General features: G+C 33.8%; 1 protein-coding gene across 1 annotated transcript; it reads left to right on the top strand.

Annotated features, from left to right (window-relative positions):
- The first annotated feature begins 143 nt into the window (after positions 1 to 143).
- Positions 144 to 9,164, top strand: LOC110886460 (polyadenylate-binding protein-interacting protein 4). Its single transcript, XM_022134266.2, has 15 exons — positions 144 to 352; positions 1,822 to 2,013; positions 2,078 to 2,236; positions 2,329 to 2,465; positions 2,614 to 2,804; positions 3,737 to 3,914; positions 4,026 to 4,223; positions 4,366 to 4,439; positions 4,554 to 4,626; positions 4,741 to 4,774; positions 5,869 to 6,107; positions 7,068 to 7,217; positions 7,362 to 7,460; positions 7,565 to 7,627; positions 8,771 to 9,164. The coding sequence occupies exons 2-15, from the start codon at positions 1,875 to 1,877 to the stop codon at positions 8,798 to 8,800; spliced, it is 1,764 nt and encodes a 587-aa protein (XP_021989958.1). The 5' UTR covers positions 144 to 352; positions 1,822 to 1,874; the 3' UTR covers positions 8,801 to 9,164.
- Positions 9,165 to 18,751: the final 9,587 nt, after the last annotated feature.

Consider the following 18,751-nt stretch of genomic DNA (forward strand, 5'->3'; position numbering starts at 1 on the left):
ATATAGTTATATATAGATATATAGATATATAGATAAATATACATGATTGTCATCGAAGAGCAAAAAGCACGCGCTTGAAAGTTGAAAGGGAGCACGTGAGCGTGAAGCAAAAAGGTAAACGTAACCAAAGCTAACCCTCTAGTGGGTAAATTTGGGGAAGAAAATAAGCACACACACATACTCTCTGCTAATAATAATAAATGAATAATAATAATAATAATAATAATAATACCATTCGCTGGATTTCATTTCATTTGCTTTGCTTTGCTTTGATTTGATTTGTTTTGTGTTGAAAACTCAACTCCACCGAGAAATCAGTGCTCTCGATCTCCTCTTTCTTCTCTCATCAAAGGTAAACAACCTTCTTTCTACTTCTCTTTCATTATTTATATATACATATATATTATTATACATACATACGTCTGAATCTATCGCACTATAATGACACACATCACTGGATTAGGGTTTACTGATAGTGAATTGTTCACGAATACAAACTTTATAATTGCGCAGATCGGTTACATACAACATGCTGACAATAGTTCTAGGGTTAGGGCTTTGCGTATTGATTATACTTATAGGATTCTTCTGAAATTAGAACGGATGTTGGTATTTTGGCTCTAATTGGTTGATTAGGGATGTTCTTGTGTGTCTAATTTTCATGTTTATTGAGATTTAAGAACCCTAGAAGAAGAGGCATGGGAGTTTTAGGGTTTCAAGGAGGAGATCATGAGTAAGTTATTGTGTTCCAGGTTTATTTGTAGTTACTAGTTGCCTACAATGAATGGCAGATGATAAGAAGCTTGGAAATGTTTAAGATAGAAAGTCCAGGAAGGAATCAAATGGACATTGCTAGTTGTGTAGTTAATAGCAGTATTTGAAAAGAGCGATGCGTTTTCAGTACTACAATATGAAACAGTGATTTGATTTATCCTCTTTGGATTAGATTAGCAGCATTAGCCGAATGATATTAAAGTATGGTTCATATACTATGCAGTTATAGCGGTCCAAAATCAAATAGCGGTCGAGGGCCGATATTTGAGATATAGTTTATCACGGTGGGATATCGGTAATTTTTATATCATGTAGAATTTGTATAAATGTAAAACATATATAATATTAATAGTATTAGTACTATCAAAAGTCAAAACTCAAAGGTGCCAATAGTTGGAACCTGATCTAATCGTAAGCCATGAAATCTTCCTCTGAGTCCACATAAACCAATCCATCCAAAATGACGGTCAATATCGCTCATGTAGCAGTCAATAGCGGCGGTTATAGTGGTTCCGCTATTCTGGACCGCTATTTGACACCACTATTTTGGAAGGGCCCCATAACTGCTATCCCGCCGCTATCCCACCGCTATTGACTGCTTAGTTCATATAAATGAGTGAATTTTATGAGGTTGCATAATGGAGGTGAGAGCTATAAATAAATCATGCACCCTGCACGATGAGTACCTTTTATCTTATAATATTTGACTATTTAATCATAAGCAATTATTGGAGTTTGAAATGGATTTAGGTAATGTGAAGGATGTTTAGTTACTTCGAGCTGAAATCTGTAGGACATATCAGATATGTTAACAAAGGGACACTTTAGGCTCAAGGCTAAAATATAGGGTGTAAACGATATTATACTTGTGATTCATAGAGTCATTGATATGCTATACGTATAATTCTGTGTGCTATTAATGATAACGAATAGAAACTCACCATCAAGGTCCTTGTAAACTATATAGTATTAGTATATACAGGTAACAGTCACTTAAGTATTCATAAGTTTCAGCTACAAAGTGACCTTTTTAATCCATTTTTGCAGATCTTTAAATTATTTTTGTCAGACATATAACATATTAGAGATTCTGTTCAAGAATGAACCCACAACAAGTTCCACAGTCCAGATCATCTGCAAATGGATTTACTCGTAGAAGAGGCGAAAAAGAAACGGGGAATAGGCTGGAAAATAAATTTCAGCCTGGAAAATCAAACTTCAACAGAATGACAACTGCAGGTAAAACTTTCTTGTCTAATTGTGTTATGATATTCATTCTCGTTATTGACTTAAGCTTTCATAGGTGTACAAACCGGAAACAAAGGGGGAATCGAAAGCCCGTCACATGATCGGCTAGTTTATTTAACAACATGCCTCATTGGACATCAGGTGGAAGTGCAGGTTGTTGATGGATCTTTGTTTACTGGAATATTTCATGCCACAAATGCAGAGAAAGATTTTGGTACCTTTTATAGCTTTCGTAACATTGTTTAAGAAAATGTATTGATGCATAGTTGATTGTTTTGACGATGTTATGGATTTGCTATTTTGCAGGAATAATATTAAAAATGGCTCGTGTAACAAAGGCGGGTTCATCTCGTGGACAGAAAAACATCTCCGATTCTGTTCAAAAGCACCCTTCTAAAACGTTAATAATACCTGCAAAAGAACTTGTGCAGATTGTAGCTAAGGTTTGTTTTATATCATCAGTTTTCTTTTAAAACTCATCGTCTTGCTTCTTTTGTTCTATTCATATGACGTATCATTGATTAATCTTGAATAGTTCTCTCTGGAGAGTTTTAGGGTTAACATAAGTATTTATTTTATGTATTTGGGCAGAGTGTGCCTGTGACTAGGGACGGGCTGATGAATGAATTTCAGAATAATCAACTGCATGACATCATGATCGACTCGTCCATTTCTCAATCCCGGCATGTTGACTTGGAACGAGAGTTGAAACCATGGGTCCCCGATGATGATAACTCAGAATGTCCTGAATTAGACAATACATTTGATCGTCACTGGAACAGGTTCTAGATTCTTTTTCTTGTTTTTAATTGTTAATATCAACATCTGATAATGCAATCACAATTATCATGAAACATTTGATAATGTGAAGAACCCCTTGTGCATGGTGCTGACTGTAAACGAACCGAACGGTCAGTGAACAGTTCGTGAACTGTTTGGCGGGAAGTTCGTTTATGTTTGTTCGTTTAATAAATGAACGAACACGGACAAGAAATTTTGTTCGTTAAGTTAAACGAACAAACATGAACAGGGTTGCGTTCATTTGTTTATGTTCCTGAACGTTCGGTAATGTGTTTATTTATGTTCGCCCATTTATGTCCATTTGTGTTTGTTCGTTTAAAGGTTTTTATATATTTTTGTTTTATTGTATTTATTTATTTATTAAATTTGAAACCCTAGTTATACTATATTTTTATATGTTCATTTGTTTAGTCCCCCAACATCCCTCATTTGATCATTTCAATTTCAATTTGTGTTAATCATGTTTTTGATAATTATGTCGTGTTAATCATGTTTTTGATAATTCTGTCAACTGTTTTTGGATAATTATGTTAAGTGCTTATATATTTTTGGTAAATTCTTCGTAATCTTTGTGATGAAAAATGCAGATTTTATTCTAAAATAAATATGTATTCTTGTGTATTCATTTGTGTTCATAAACTATTCATTTGTGTTCATAAACGCTGTTTGTGTTCATTTATGTTCATGAATATTTGTTTGAGTTCAGTTGCGTTTGATAAGTGTTCGTCAACAGTTCATTTCTTAAATATACGAACACGAACAAGAAATCTTGTTCGGTAAGCGTCGAACAGTGCATGAACAACGAAAACGAACAAGGCCTGTTCGGCTCGTTTACAGCCCTACATGGTTTGTGAATTTATTTGCTAAATCCTTTATCTCCTTTAGTTTACTGATATAAATCACACTTTATTAGGGGCTGGGATCAATTTGAAGCAAACGCAGCATTATTCGGAGTAAAAAGTACATTTAACGAGGAACTCTACACTACAAAGCTTGACAGAGGTCCTCAAATGAGGGAATTAGAAAAAGAAGCCTTAAGATTAGCCAGGGAAATCGAGGGTGAGGACACACAGGACCTTCATTTAGCAGAGGTTAGGGTTTTACTTCCTAATATCATTTCCAAAAATCACCTTTCGTTATGATGTTATATAGAAATTAATTTCGTAAATTCTTACAGCTCTTTTACCTTTTGTTGTAATTAGGAAAGAGGCATCCACTTTCATGACAAGTTTGATCTCGATGAGGAAACTAAATATTCATCTGTTTTTCGTGGGGTCGATGATAGTGGTTATGATGAAGATGAAGATATCTTGGATTCCAAAAATAGTCAAACCTTTGGAGATGTTTCTGATTCTCTTCCGAACAACGCGTCTCAGCCAACATCAAGCTTTCCCACTTTGGTATATATAAAATTTACAGTTACTGTCCTATATAGTTGTTAACTAATGAGTCTGTTTTCACCATGTTTATGTTGTGTTTTTTGTCTACCCTTAGTTATTGTGCCATATGATTTGTCATTTGTCATTACTACATGTTATACAGGCTGAAGTTCAATCTTCTCATTTGAATACTACCGACGACTTCCATACATCTGGTGCTTTAGATGGTACAAGCATGTACGTATACTGGCTTGTTTTTTCTTCCTTCTAAAATTATGTTTTATTTTATATATAGTGGACTGTTATGACGTGCTTTAAAATCATTATTTAACTGAAACTTCGTTGTTTCAGTATTGAAAACAATCAGACTGATCAACAACAGGCTGGTGGTAATTACACCAAACAGGATACAGAGAAGCATATGGTAAATTTGTTTTTTACCATTCGCCACCTAACTACTTTTTTACGTCCACCTGTTTGCTATTATGTTTTTCTTTGAGTATTTTTTGACTGTTCCTTTCGTGTTTGACTAATGCAGGTGCATGATCGAAAGCAGACTTCACAATCTAAGGGTTAGTGTTTTTATACCTTTGGCAATAATACCAACCTTTGTTGTGTATATTGGCGACTTTTTTTGTTTGCATTTACATTATTGATTGCAGTTTTATAGATATGGTTAGTGATATAAATGATACTATTTGAAGCTTTGATGTCCTAGAAATGGTACTATTTTAGCATTTTAAGCTGTTTGAACTTATATACTGTTAGACTATGAATTCGAAAATGGTATATTATTTTACTTATGCATCAATAAAATGCAGTCAGTTTCTATCATATACATTCTCTTTTGAGATTTATGGCTTCTTTAGTGTATATATATTTTCAACTATTCTTCAGAATATATTATATGCATCTGTCTACCACACACGCACACACATACATAATTTGGTTGGTATTGTAATTTACTTGTAGAGTTAAGTTCCCGTGAAAATAAAATAAACGTATGAATTGAAAGAAAAAGTGGCGGTGGCATTTTGGTAATTATCAGCAACTTCAAAATTACTCTAGTAGAGTAATTTTGTAAAAGTTCATGTAGAGTAATTTTGGTCGTGTAGGGTAATTATCAAAATTACACTACCCCCCCCCCCCCCCCCCCAAAAAAAAAAAAAAAAAAAAAAAAAACTAAAAGCTAAAAACTAAACCCAATAACTAAATGCTAACAAAATTACTCTACAAGACATTTTCCAAAATTACTCTACAGAAGTCAAAATTACTCTACTAGAGTAATTTGATAATTACCCTACATTCCAAAATTACTCTACAGATGCTCAAAATTACTCTACAAGACACTTTTTGCTTTTTCCCCGGTAATTTTGAAGTTGCTGATAATTACCAAAATGACACCGCCACTTTTTGCTTTTTCCCTCAATGCGTACGTTTCGTACGTTAATATTATTTTTATTTGATCCTTTACCTTTACTTGTAACTTGTTTTTAATCATCAGTCTCCTAGGTTATAGATGGATTTCAGGATTTGCGCATTTATGATTTCTGTTGCTTTGTGTGTCGTGCTATAGAATTCATGTCTTTAACGTTTGCTCTGCTGTGTGCATTCTTTAAGTGGGTTTAATATCACCCTTGAATTTCTTTCTCTTTTTAAAACACAGAATCATCATTGTTGGTAAATGAAGAAAGTACCGATAAAGGACTTTCAGCAATGGTTACTGCATCTGCACCAACCAAGGTCTCATCTAAAGCTCAAGAGAAGACAAGTTCCGGTGAAGTATCGTCAACTTCAGAATCTGGAAATGCTGCCCCCACTGCTGCAAGTGGCCCCTGGTTATCACTTAGTTCATCGGTCGGCTCTTTGACTTCAGAAAAGTCAACATTGAATCCTCATGCAAAGGTTAACACGAAATATCTAGTCGTCTTTTAACATAAGAATCACAAATCACAATACTGATTCTATAAGAATTTTGACTTTTTTCCTCTCACAGGACAAGTCCCTTTATTTTTTTTACATGATTACATCCCTTAACTTATAAGATGTGATGTAAATATTCTTTTTAAGGGATTTATTCATGCAGAAAATGACCATTTTGTTAGTTGTTTTTTGTTGAAGCCGTTTAATCATGCAAAAAGAGGTTCAGGGACTTATTTGTCAAAAAGTGAAACTTCATTGAATTTTTTTAAGCTTGTCTTCTAATGTTAATGCTGGTAGGGGTGCAAACGAGCCGAGCCCGAGCTTGATTAACTTATAAGAGGAGCTCAGCTCTGTTCGCGCCTTATTTTTTAAAGCTCTGCTCGTTGGTAGTTTCTTAAGCTCGGGCTCGGCTCGTTTATTATCTAATATAAATAATAGACTCGTTAGGCTCGCGAGCTCGATAAGTGGAACTCGGGCTCGTTTACCAAACAAGCTTATTTCTAGGTTCGGGCTAGGCTCGTAAACAGGTTTAAATAAGCTCATTTACTAGACAGCTTTAAAAAGGGGTAAATGTTATTAAATATTAATAAAATCTAGTATTACACTAAGGCTCGATAAAGCTTGAGGGGCTGAGCTTCTCGAGCTCAGGCTCGATAAATAAACGAGCTTTATTTTACGCTCAAGCTCAGCTTGGCTAGAGCTTTTTCTCGAGACGGTCTCGAGCAGCTCGCGAGCCGCTCGGCTCGTTTGCACCTCTGCTGGTGTTGATGGTATCATCGTTTTTAGAACTGCTTATGATGGTATCATCATTTTTAGAACTGATTATGATGGTAATAACTTCTAACAGTTGCTGACATCCATATTACTTTTTATTTTAATACCGAAAAATCATTATTGTTAATATTATAACTTTTGACTTAAGGTTTATCATTATATTTTCAGGAATTTAGACTGAACCCAAATGCAAAGAGTTTTGTACCATCATCAGCGTCACCAATAAGGGCTGCATCACCTGTATCTGATGCATCCTTTTACTACCCGGCTAATGTAGCACCGGCCCCACATATGCATGGCATGCCTGTTGGCATCGGAGTAAGCTTTAAATTTTAATTAATAACTACATTTATTTTTTCCTAATATTTTCCTTCATATCGTTTTGATCATATGGAATATCGTCAAATGATAATATTAGGTTTCTTGCAATCAATTTAATTCTTATGTAAATTACCTTTGTAGATGGGACCCGCATTTCCGTCCCACCAGCCTGTTATATTTGGTCCACAAGGAACACCTTTGCAACCCCCACATGGGTATTTTCATCCGAATAGTCCACAGGTATGTTTGTGGCTTCACTTTGTCTTTAGTTTTTTTTACTGGAGTGATATTTTAAAAAGTTAACCGTACATGCTAACAGTGGTATATTCGTAAATGTATTGCAGTATGGGCAGCAGATGCATCTTGGCCAACCCCGACAGGTGGTATACATGCCAACTTATCCTCCGGTAAGAAAGTGATCTTATTCAAATGAATGAAAATAGAAACTGTATGCATGATACTAGAGAGTGAGATCTTTTGTAACATGTCCTTATAGAGAAAGAGAAGGTTTATTATTCTTTTCGATAGATGTGATATTTTGGAATAAAAATATGAATTTTGCTCATGTGAACATAAAAAAATATGTACCCAATAAAATCTCACTTGTTGCAAAAAGCTATTGGTAAAAAGACTTGTTCTAAATTAATTTTTTTATTATATGCAGCATGCTTTTTTAAGAAAGAATATATCTTAGATGATTAAAGCATGGGTATTTGTGAAATACTTCTTTTTATCTAGATTGAGTCTCTGCCACAATAATAATGAGAGAATACACAAAAAATAATGTCTCATTGAAAATCGAGTGACATTTTATTTGCATCATTTTTATATACAATCTTGTGTGTGTATTAACCAATTAAGGTTGGAACCATAGTCCTACGTGGGGGTGGGTTGGGGGGGGGGGGGGATATTCCACGGTCCTCCCAACCGCTAGAGTGATCACACTCCACAAGCTAGGTTAGCCTCATAGCTGCCTGGGGCTGAATACCCAACCGAGAGCGAAGAGCTTGGCCGTGGGTATGCGGACACCAAGATTCGAACCCGGGACCTCTAGGGAGAGGGTGGGTGAGGCTGGCCAACTGGGCTACCCCAGAAGGTTACCATAGTCCTACGTATATAACATGCATACCATATTATAGTTTTTATTCGTGTATTTATGAGTTTTCTGCACATTAGGTTGAGCTTGTAGTTTTATACATTGTTGTTAAACCTTATGTGTTGGTCTGAATTTTCATTTGGATTAAAAATTTTGTTTATTTCATCAAAATGTAATGAACTTGTGCTTTAATTGTTACAAAGTTTTATTCCATTACCATTTGATCTCCGGGGAAAAAAGATGACGTGACATTAGTAACAGTGATGATTTTCCAGAAAGCTGGTAATTGAATCAAGTGATAATGAAATAAAATTTTGTTACATCAAATGGTAAAAAAGATGACAAAAACGCGACAGTTTGTTACAGTTGGTATAAAAAGTTGCATTTTGGTTGGGTTCTTTATATTTATATGTATATACCACTAAAAACATACCCTTCTTTTTATCCCATACAGGATATGCCATATAAAGGACGGGACTTTTAGGACGGTCAAAAGATTTGAACCGTTGATGATGATGATGATGATGATCAGATTTCGCAATGCCGATGAAAAGTGTTTGATGAAAAGAATCGGTTCAGATTTCTCGAAAGCTCTTGAAGTTGAAACATGATTTGCACAAGGAAAAAAGCAGCATAATTGTAACCTATGATTGTTCTCTTTTGGGGTGATGCTTTCTATCTTGATTTTGTGTTATTTGAACCACATAAATTGAAAAGAAAGTACCTTTTTACAACCCTAAATTGGATTTTGATATACCTTTTGGTTTCCTACAATATGATTTTAGTTCTTTGACTTTGTGTATTGGTCAACCCTTGCACCATGTTCAATAAAAATGTCATTTAATTCTTCTTTTTTCCAATTTCATGTTCTTCAAAAATTTAAACCAACTTATTGCTTTCTATCTACATAATTTTATTATTTTTTTCATACAATTTTATTGGTTTTGAATATACATCTTCAATGTTTAATGTCAAATCTAGCACCAGCAAAGCTCAAAACCCTAACTAAACCTACATACTTGGGATAATATAAGTTTATGGTGAGTTTGGTTTGTAGAATTCAAAGAATTAAAATACGAATTCTTTCTTTTAATGTGTTTAGTTTGCAAAACTTGTTAGAATTGAAATTTTAATTTCAATTATAATGTTTGCTTGGGAAATTAATTAAAATTGTAATGGAAATTAACTTCCTCAAATTCCTTCACGTTAGAAATTCAAAATGTTAATGGTGAAATCATTGTCTACTTACTCGTTGCATCCCCCCTCCCCCTGGGTGCACGCACACCAAGCAAGCTCTATGGCCCTGGACTGTCAACCCGACACTTACTTAGATTGTTGATCCATATCGTTCGGTGGCCGTCGACTCGCAATGTTTTAACCCAATTACCTAATTAGTGATAAACAAAAAAGATGGGGCCACCTCTCCATGAAGGGAAGGTCACCCACCCACTTATCGATCCAAAACCGAGTATCAAACCCATTCCCAACTTTACCCATAATAAGATGATTTAACCCTTTCCCATTAATTTTCATTTTAGAAATCAGTTTCACTATGTTTTTCCAGCACCCCGATATATTCTCGTTAATAGGGAGGAAGCTTCTTTGGTTATGCTTACAGTGACATGCTTCCACCAATTTACTCCACAGATTATGGTTATCCGCCCTATATCTCCACCCCCATTTGACAAGAAGTGCTTCGTTGACCTCTTTTAACCTGCTAATCCCCAACCCACCTTTTGACTTGGGCCAAGTCACCCAATCCCAAGCCACCCAGTTCATTTTAGTTATGTTACCTGAACCAGCCCATAAGAATTTTCTCATCTTGGCCTCGAGGGCTTTCAGAACACCCACCGGAGCTTTATATAAAGACAAATAATAAATAGGCAAACTTTCTAAAACAGAATTTATCAAGGTGAGCCTTCCTCCCATCGATAAGGTTTTAGCTTTCCATATCGACAATCTTTTATCAAAAGTCTCAATAATAGGACTCCAATTGTTTATTCTGTTCATATTCGACCCCACCTTAATTCCCAAATATGTAAGAGGAATATTATCCGATTTACACCCAATCACTTTAGCCATATCCGCCACTGACCCACTATCGACACCCATTCCATATAAGTTAGATTTTTGAAGATTAATTTTTAAGCCCGAACATAAATAAAAGATTCTCAGACATCTAGCCACATTCTTAACATTAACCCTATCCCACACTCCCAACATAAGAGCATCATCAGCATAAAAGAGGTGAGAAATTACCGGACCGTTGTTGGGAGTTTGAATACCTTTGAGAAGACCTTCCATTCTAGCTTTACACAAAATGTTAGAGAGGGCCTCCATGACCAGAAGGAACAGGAACGGAGAAAGCGGGTCGCCCTGTCTGATCCCTTTAGAGCAGTTGAATTCAAAGGTGGGGGATCCATTTACAAGCACTGAGGATCTAGCCGAAGCTAGGATCCCTTTAATCCATTTACACCATAATACAGGAAAACCCAATTGCCCCATGATGTCCAACAGAAAACTCCAACAAACATTGTCGTACGCCTTTTCGAAATCGATTTTAAGTAAAAAAGCTTTTTTATTGTATTTTTTCATCCAAGCTAGAAGCTCATTGAGCATTAGCGGACTGTCGAGAATGTATCTCCCTTTAAGAAAAGCCGTTTGATTTTCCGAAATGATAGACCCAATAACCATTTTAAGCCGATTTGCCAAAATCTTAGAAATAGTTTTGCTAATCACCCCAATCAGGTTAATAGGTGGCAGAGAGAATGGAAACTGAAAGAGGTAACGGAGTGTTCAAATGGCAGTGGTCTAGGCAGCCTTAGTCGGAAGAAGAGCTCAAGGAATGGAAGGAATGTTACGAGGTGCTTAGTTTGGTGAGGCTCTCCTCTGGTAAGGATGCTTGGATTTGGAGTGGTGATAGTCAGAACGGTTTCTCGGTGAAGACGGTAAAATCAGCGTTGATAATGGATAGAGGTCCATGTCATCCCCCAAATTTTGTTTGGTGCAAATGGGTTCCTATTAAGTGCAATATAATGAATTGGAGAGGCAATTTGGATAGGCTTCCTACTAGAATAAATTTAAAAAGTAGGAATGTGGACATATCTTCATCTATGTGCCCATTCTGCGAGGAAGCCGAGGAATCGGTCGAACATTTGTTCACTGCTTGTTCGGTTACTCTAAGGGTGTGGTCGGCATTCAGCGAGTGGTGCAACATCCCGCCTCTCTATCTTTTTGTATTTAAAGATATTTTAGATATCCACAAATTCATTAAGCGTAGTAAGAAGGAGGAGAAGATTATCTATGGGTTGGCTTTGATAACATCTTGGTGCATATGGAAAGAAAGAAATGAAGTGGTGTTTAATCAGAAAAGATGCAGTCCGCATGACATTATTGGGGAGTTAAAATCTAGAAGTTTTGCTTGGGTTAAAAATAGAACTACTTGTAAGTATATTAGATGGTCGGAGTGGTGTAAATACCCGATGTATATGTTGTAATTTCTTTGCCCTTTGCCCGTTTGGGTCGGGGTGCTGTGTTGTGTTTGGCCTTTTGCCCATTTGGGTCGGAGGCTGTTTTAATGAAGTTTAATTTTCAAAAAAAAAAAAAAAAAAAAACCTAATTAGTGATAGAAAAAACTTTCTCAAATTTAAGTCAAATTGAAGACAAAAAATCACTAAATACGAAAAAAAATTAAATCTTCTTACCATTTAATGATTACTTTATACTAAATACGAAAAAAATTAAATCTTCTTACCATTTAATGATTACTTTAGTTCAATTTGACTTTAATTTAACAATTTGTTTGTTACTTAGGGAATTTTCTCGTTCACTGTTATTATCCCATATATAAATTTACAACTTTCTTATGCATCATCACTTGTACCCTATGCTTTGGGGTTTTTTCAAAAAAAAATTTCATTTTCCACTTTCTACCTTAAACTTTTATCTTTTAAATTTTAACCCATTACTTGATTTCCACTTTCAACCTTAAAGTTTTATCTTTTTCATTTTAACCCATTTGAATTTTTACTTTTAACTCAAACTTTTCATCTTTTGAATTTAACACAACACTTTATTATTTACAACTTTGGTCCCCATACTTTTTATCTTTCGTAAGTTTTTCGTTTTACGTTTCGTTCTAAATTTTGCGAGTTAACATGTAGTGACGTGCATGTGAGTTTCAACGTTTTTGCTCTATTTTCCCATATTTGACAGACCTGTCGCAACGCGTCCATTTTTTCCCTTTTGAAAACTTCGCCGCAATGAGTGGGTCCTAGATCAACTAAGTTGTTATTTTCTACGTTTTACTTTTCCGGTTAATTTCTTCGCATTAACACACTGTAACGGGTGTGTATGGTTCAACAATTTTAGTCTCCTTTTCGTTCAGTGTAATTTTTACCATTTTATCTATTTTATTTTTACGATGTTGAGAGTCGATGCCGTTGTTGCATTGGTGCTACTTGGCACGGTTTTCCGAACGGTTTTAACCTATTAATTTTTTTACTAATATTTTGTTTCGGTTTACCCCTATACTTCCTTCACTTAAAAACTATTTTTACGTGCATATTTTATGTACGGGTATGTATAAATATGATTTCTTTTACATTCCGACGTAAACTTTTTTTATAGACGAGTCAGGTCAAATATAATACGTTTTCGTTTAAAGAAACAATTTTTACGTGCATATTTTTATGTACGTTTTCGTATAAATTCAAGTTATTGTTCGATATGAATTTCATTTACTTTACGTTTGATCCAATGACAATGCTTATACAGGTTACACTGAGTTCAACTAGATACGTCGAAATGTGTGTTTTCATATGGTTAATGCATCATATAATGTTTGGACTAATCCATTCAATGTTTACGATGCACCCGCGCCGCAACGCGGGCGGATCTTTAACCCTAGTTTCAACTTAATTAGAAAAAGAAATATTACAAGCACTTATAACATATATAAAGTGTGATATCATATAGGTATAGTTCAGATAGTAACAAATAATTATTAAACAATGCATATACCGGTTTTAAAGGTGAAAGACCTAATAATACTAACTACAAACGTAATAGGCAAACGTACCTATCATAGTATAGTATCGTTCAGGTACGTTACCGCTAGGGCTGTTCATGAGCCGAGTGGACCTTTGCTCGTGCTTGGCTCGTTTACAAATCAAATCGAGCGGAGCGGCTCATTTAAAATCAAGCCTCAAATCAAATGAGCATTTTCCGAGCAGTGAACATTCCGAGTGAGCGTCGAGCGAACTTTGAGCGATTTGACAGCTATGTCACCCGATTTAAATTTATAGAAATAGATAGTGACAATGTTGGGTCTCAAGTTTTTATTTCTTTTAAAAACAGGCACATTTGATGGCATAATATTTTTCTTATGAATAACAATGTTGTGGTCGATGAGGCGATGGTCATATTGCACGAACAATGACATTGAGAGCAGGAGACGATCGACTTAGGGTAACAACATGAGACATTGAAGCGATGAGCAGACTGTCGTTTAGCGGTTTAGGGTTTAACTTTTAAATTTGGTGTTAATTTTTTATTGGCGTGACCGAGCTAAGTACGTATAGATATAGTTGTAAATTTGTACATAGTGGACCAAAATTTAATAGAGTAGTAGTATATATAAAACCATAAATTTAATTTATATTTATATATAGAAATGGGATCAGGAGAAAATGCTCAAAAGTGTGAGAACGGTGAGAACGCTTCCTGGCCCAACACGTGTCACGCCGCTTAGAAAAGGGCGGAGGGGCTTTTTTGTCCTTTCATCTTATGCTTTTCCAGTTCCGCTTTTCCCAATATTGTTTTAGTTTTTGGTTTTTAAGATTTTTGGCGTTAACCAAATTCAATAATTAATGGCGTTTAATGGTTTCATTGTATTAACATTTTGGCGTTTATGACGTTTATTCAAATATATTTGAATGGTGTTTTTCAAGGCGTTTTAAACAAGATGGCCCATTGTTATAAACATTTTGGCGTTTGTGGTATCTTGGCGTTTTACTTTTATTAGATTATATTTCAACCACAGGAAAAGAAAATACAAGCGAAGAAAATAAATTAAAAATCTTAATCGGATCTCTATTCACAATATTCACTGTCATCAGTATCTCTCTTCTTTAATAGTACAAGAACTGTCACCAAATTTATGGCGTTTTATGTAAAACTTAACAAACCCATCGGTTTGATTATTTTGCCTGCTCGTCTGTTGAATTGGCTTTTTTTGTGGATGTTTGGGGACATAGACCTATGACGTGTGAGTGAGTTTTTCGCTTTTTCTTTATCTTGATCTTCATCTTTATAATTAACCCACTCTTCAGTGTCATTGATCTCTTCTCCTCATCCAAACCTTCTTCAAGAACAAAAAATACAAAATGCCATATGAGTGGCATCAGTATCTTTTTCTTGAATTTTTGTCCATCTCATGCAGCAAAATCTTTCTGAGTTACTCCTCTCTGATAACAATTCATTCAGTGAAACTTCACGAATAACAATTCTGAATATCCAAGAAAGCATATTAGCCATCTTTGATTTTTTTATTTTTTGGCGTTTTACAGTGAGTGGTATTTAGTAGTATTGGCGTTTGTTTTTTTTTTTTTTTTTGTTTGATCAAATGGAAGTTGCTGAGACGTATCATTTTATAGGATGTCTTTTTGGCGCCTAAGTTAGGCGGTGCATTATTATAATAAAGTATTCGTCTTTTCAGTTAATGTTTGTAACTATTGTTTTTGATAAGCTTTATCTCTGAAGTCTGTAACACGTCCCATCTGTCAAGTTTGGCGTTTTAGATTCTAATATAATAAATTTTCCCTATCTTTAGTATTACTGATTTGTATTTACTGTTTCTAGTTACATTTTCAAGTTTGCTTTTTATTTTTTTTATTTTTTTTGGGGTTTCTATAATCATTTTTCAAAATAATTTTATTATAGTTTGGTAGTTTTTTGGGGGCGTTTAACGGGCTGATATCGTTTAAACAAGCATTTTTGGCTGTTTTGGCGTTTTTATTATATATGACGTTTTTATTATATAACAATCAACAGAAAAGTAAAATAAAAAAAAGAATACATAAACAATTGATCTTCCAAATCTTCACTGTCACCAGTCTCTTTCTTCTTTTTTGAATCATGTTAACTGGCTGGTTCGACTTTCGTATGATTCATTTTGTTTTTTTTTGTTTTTCAAGTAGTTTTTTGTGTGGCTGTTTGGAAGCACACAGTCTGACATCAGCATCTTTTTCTTGAAGAATTGTCCATCTCATGCAGCAAAATGTTATTGAGTTTAGACCCTTCAGCCAACAATCTTGAATTTCACAATGAACGATGTTTGATTTTTTTACTTTTTTGGCGTTTTACCGATAAAAAGAACACCACGAAATAAGAGAACCTTAAACCTCAAAATTTGATCATGCTAAAATCAATCATGTTTTGCTGTATGAGATGGACAACATTGTTAATCCTCGGTTAAGAAAGATAACTGACAATGTTGTCCACCCCATACAGCTAAACTTTATTGACAACAAACCTCAATAATGTCTTTGTATGTTTTGGCGTTATAAATTGGATGGAAGTTGAGGATAAGTCAATAAGATTTTACTCAATGAAATGGACAATATCCTCACTTAAGGATTTTGTCCATTTCATTGAGCGAAATCTTACAGACAACCAAACTGAATTTCAAAAAAACGTTTTGGGTTAGAAGATATTTGATGTTTGGGTTTTTTGGCGTTTCTAAGGCGAATGGGATATATCAAATATGGCGTTTGGGTTTTTGTGTGTGTTTTTTAATTGAAGGTCTGAGATGTTGTATATATAGGATTTTTTTTGGCGGTTTTTTTTAGGCGGGATTTTACTATAATTAAGTTTGACGTTTTATATCTAATGACGTTTTTACTTAGAATGGTCTGTGATTTTTGTTTTTGGCGTTTTATTTCATGAGATGGCGTTTTGTGTGGAGAAATCAAATGACCCTTTTACCCTTAATGAAGTGCGTCTACGTAATAAAATTGATGTTATTTACGAAAACTCCACCGCGCCAATCTAGTCCATAGATTGTTTTGATCGGACGATCGATAAGCGTTCTCACAGTTCTCACACTTTCTACCGTTTTCTCTAATCGAATTTCATCAATTTAACACAACTTTGATCGTTTTTAACACATAATGATATCATACATTATTCAACATGAATATATCATTAATTTTTCATCTTATCATACTAAACTCTCTACTTAGCAAGTATGATTTATATACTTAAACACCTAATTTGTTCAAGTATCATCTTATTAATTTCAGATATGATGATTCTAATCATAATTATATCATCAATTTCATCATATGATTAAAACCCACTTATCCTAGTGTGGTAAATCATATAATCATTCAATTCATAGCATATATATTATAATTTTCACTTAGGGTTTTGTTCCTATGCAAGTATACATCATTAATTCAGTCATAGCTTCAATAATTCATTCATAATTCACGATTATGATGTTTACTCAAATTTCACAACTTCACAAATCTAGGGGTGAGCAAATTAACCACCATAACCAATAACCGAACCATAACCGACATAACCGAACCACTAATAACCGATAACCAATATAACCAATGGTTATGGTTATGAAACTTTGTATAACCGCTCAATCGGTTATGGTTATGGTTATGAAGCTTTGGTTAACCGATATAACTGAAACCGAACCGAACTTGTGATGTTAACTTTACATAATGGATTTGTGTTTTACAAAACCATATAGAGGGTTTGTAGTAAGATAAAAATATGTTAGTAACAAACTGATCTTGATGTAGATGTTATTTGTTTTGATAAAGAACTAAGGTGTTATGGCCATAATTGTTTTTGTTTGAGAATTACCTTATTAAAAAGAACCCTAAATTGGTAGTTTAACCAAAAAGTTTAGTCTCTGTTATCTTATAAAATAAAATAGGCTCAAGCTAAGTTCAAATAGTGCACAACCCTATTTATTTCAAACCTTGCTTGGTTACTTAACCGAAATTAACCAAAACCGAACCATATCCGACTTCATAACCGATTAACCGTAACCGAAGTTTGGTTATGGTTACCAAAACTCCATACCCGAACAAAACCGACCCATGCACACCCCTACACAAATCATGAGTTTTTTCCTAAAATGGTGTTGGTGGAAAAGTTATTTACCAAAATGGGTGATTTGAAAAATAATTACCAAAATGGGTGTTTTTCTATATTTCTTCATTTTTAACTAATCTATTATAATTCTTCTATTTTTATTTAATCAACCTATCACATTTATATTTTTTTTCTTCAATCTAACTCATTATATAGATTTTTTAACCAACTTATTAATTATTATATATTTTTTTCTTTTTTTATATAATGAAACCCATGTTAAAACAAATTAAAATCGTTGAATTCATTTTTTTTAAATGCTAATACCTTCTAATTTAATATTTTTTGTGGGTAATTTTTCATTTACTATTGTCTGCGTAGTTTATTACTAATTCAAATGAAAATCCATAATATAGTATTTCCTAAAGTTACATAAATTTTATTAATGGGAAAAAGATTTACGAAGATTGATTGGTTCGTAATTTCATTGGCCAACTCGATACTTATTATTATTATTATTATTATTATTATTATTATTATCAACTTATTTTTTAATGGTCACGAACAACATTTATTTCATTTGGTTAATGTAAACATGAACACATGTCTTGTTTACGAAAAAGAAAACCATGTTTGTGTTCGATTATTTGTTCGGTTAAAATTAAATAAATGAACATGAATGTGTTACTTTAGTGTTCATTTACATCTCTAAAATTATAGGAGTAAGCTTTATATTAGAATGATTTAGCTTATATAAATGTAAAAAGAAATTAAAAAAAAATCGTTAAGAAAAAAAAGAATTATATTTTGGTTAGTTAAAAAGCAAATAAAATATAAAGAGTAATTGTTTGGAGAAATATAAATTAAAAACATATTAGGTTAACTGAAAAAAAAGTAAAAAATATAATAGATTAGTTAATAATAAAGAAATAAGAAAAAACACTCATTTTAATAAATATTTTTTAAATCACCCATTTTGGTAAATATTTTTTCCACCCTCGCCAATTTGAGAAAAAGGTCATTGCGAAACACTTATTTTGGTAAATATTTTTCAAATCACCCATTTTGGTAAATAAATTTTTCATCAACACTCTTTTGGGAAAAAAACTCCACAAATCATCAAAATTTGACATACCTTATGATCCCGTAGCTTGGGTGATTATTAATTCACGTTCAATTGTGAATTTAGACTTCGTTTGAGCCTTCAATTTGATGGTTTTGCAGAGATTAGGGTTATGAACTCCTAGGGAGTTCCTTCTGATCGAACAGAACACACTTATGTGTGTGTTTTGTTTTAAAATTTCTTTTATTACACAAT

Source organism: Helianthus annuus, chromosome 10, assembly GCF_002127325.2.
Source record: "Helianthus annuus cultivar XRQ/B chromosome 10, HanXRQr2.0-SUNRISE, whole genome shotgun sequence".
Lineage (NCBI taxonomy): Eukaryota > Viridiplantae > Streptophyta > Magnoliopsida > Asterales > Asteraceae > Helianthus > Helianthus annuus.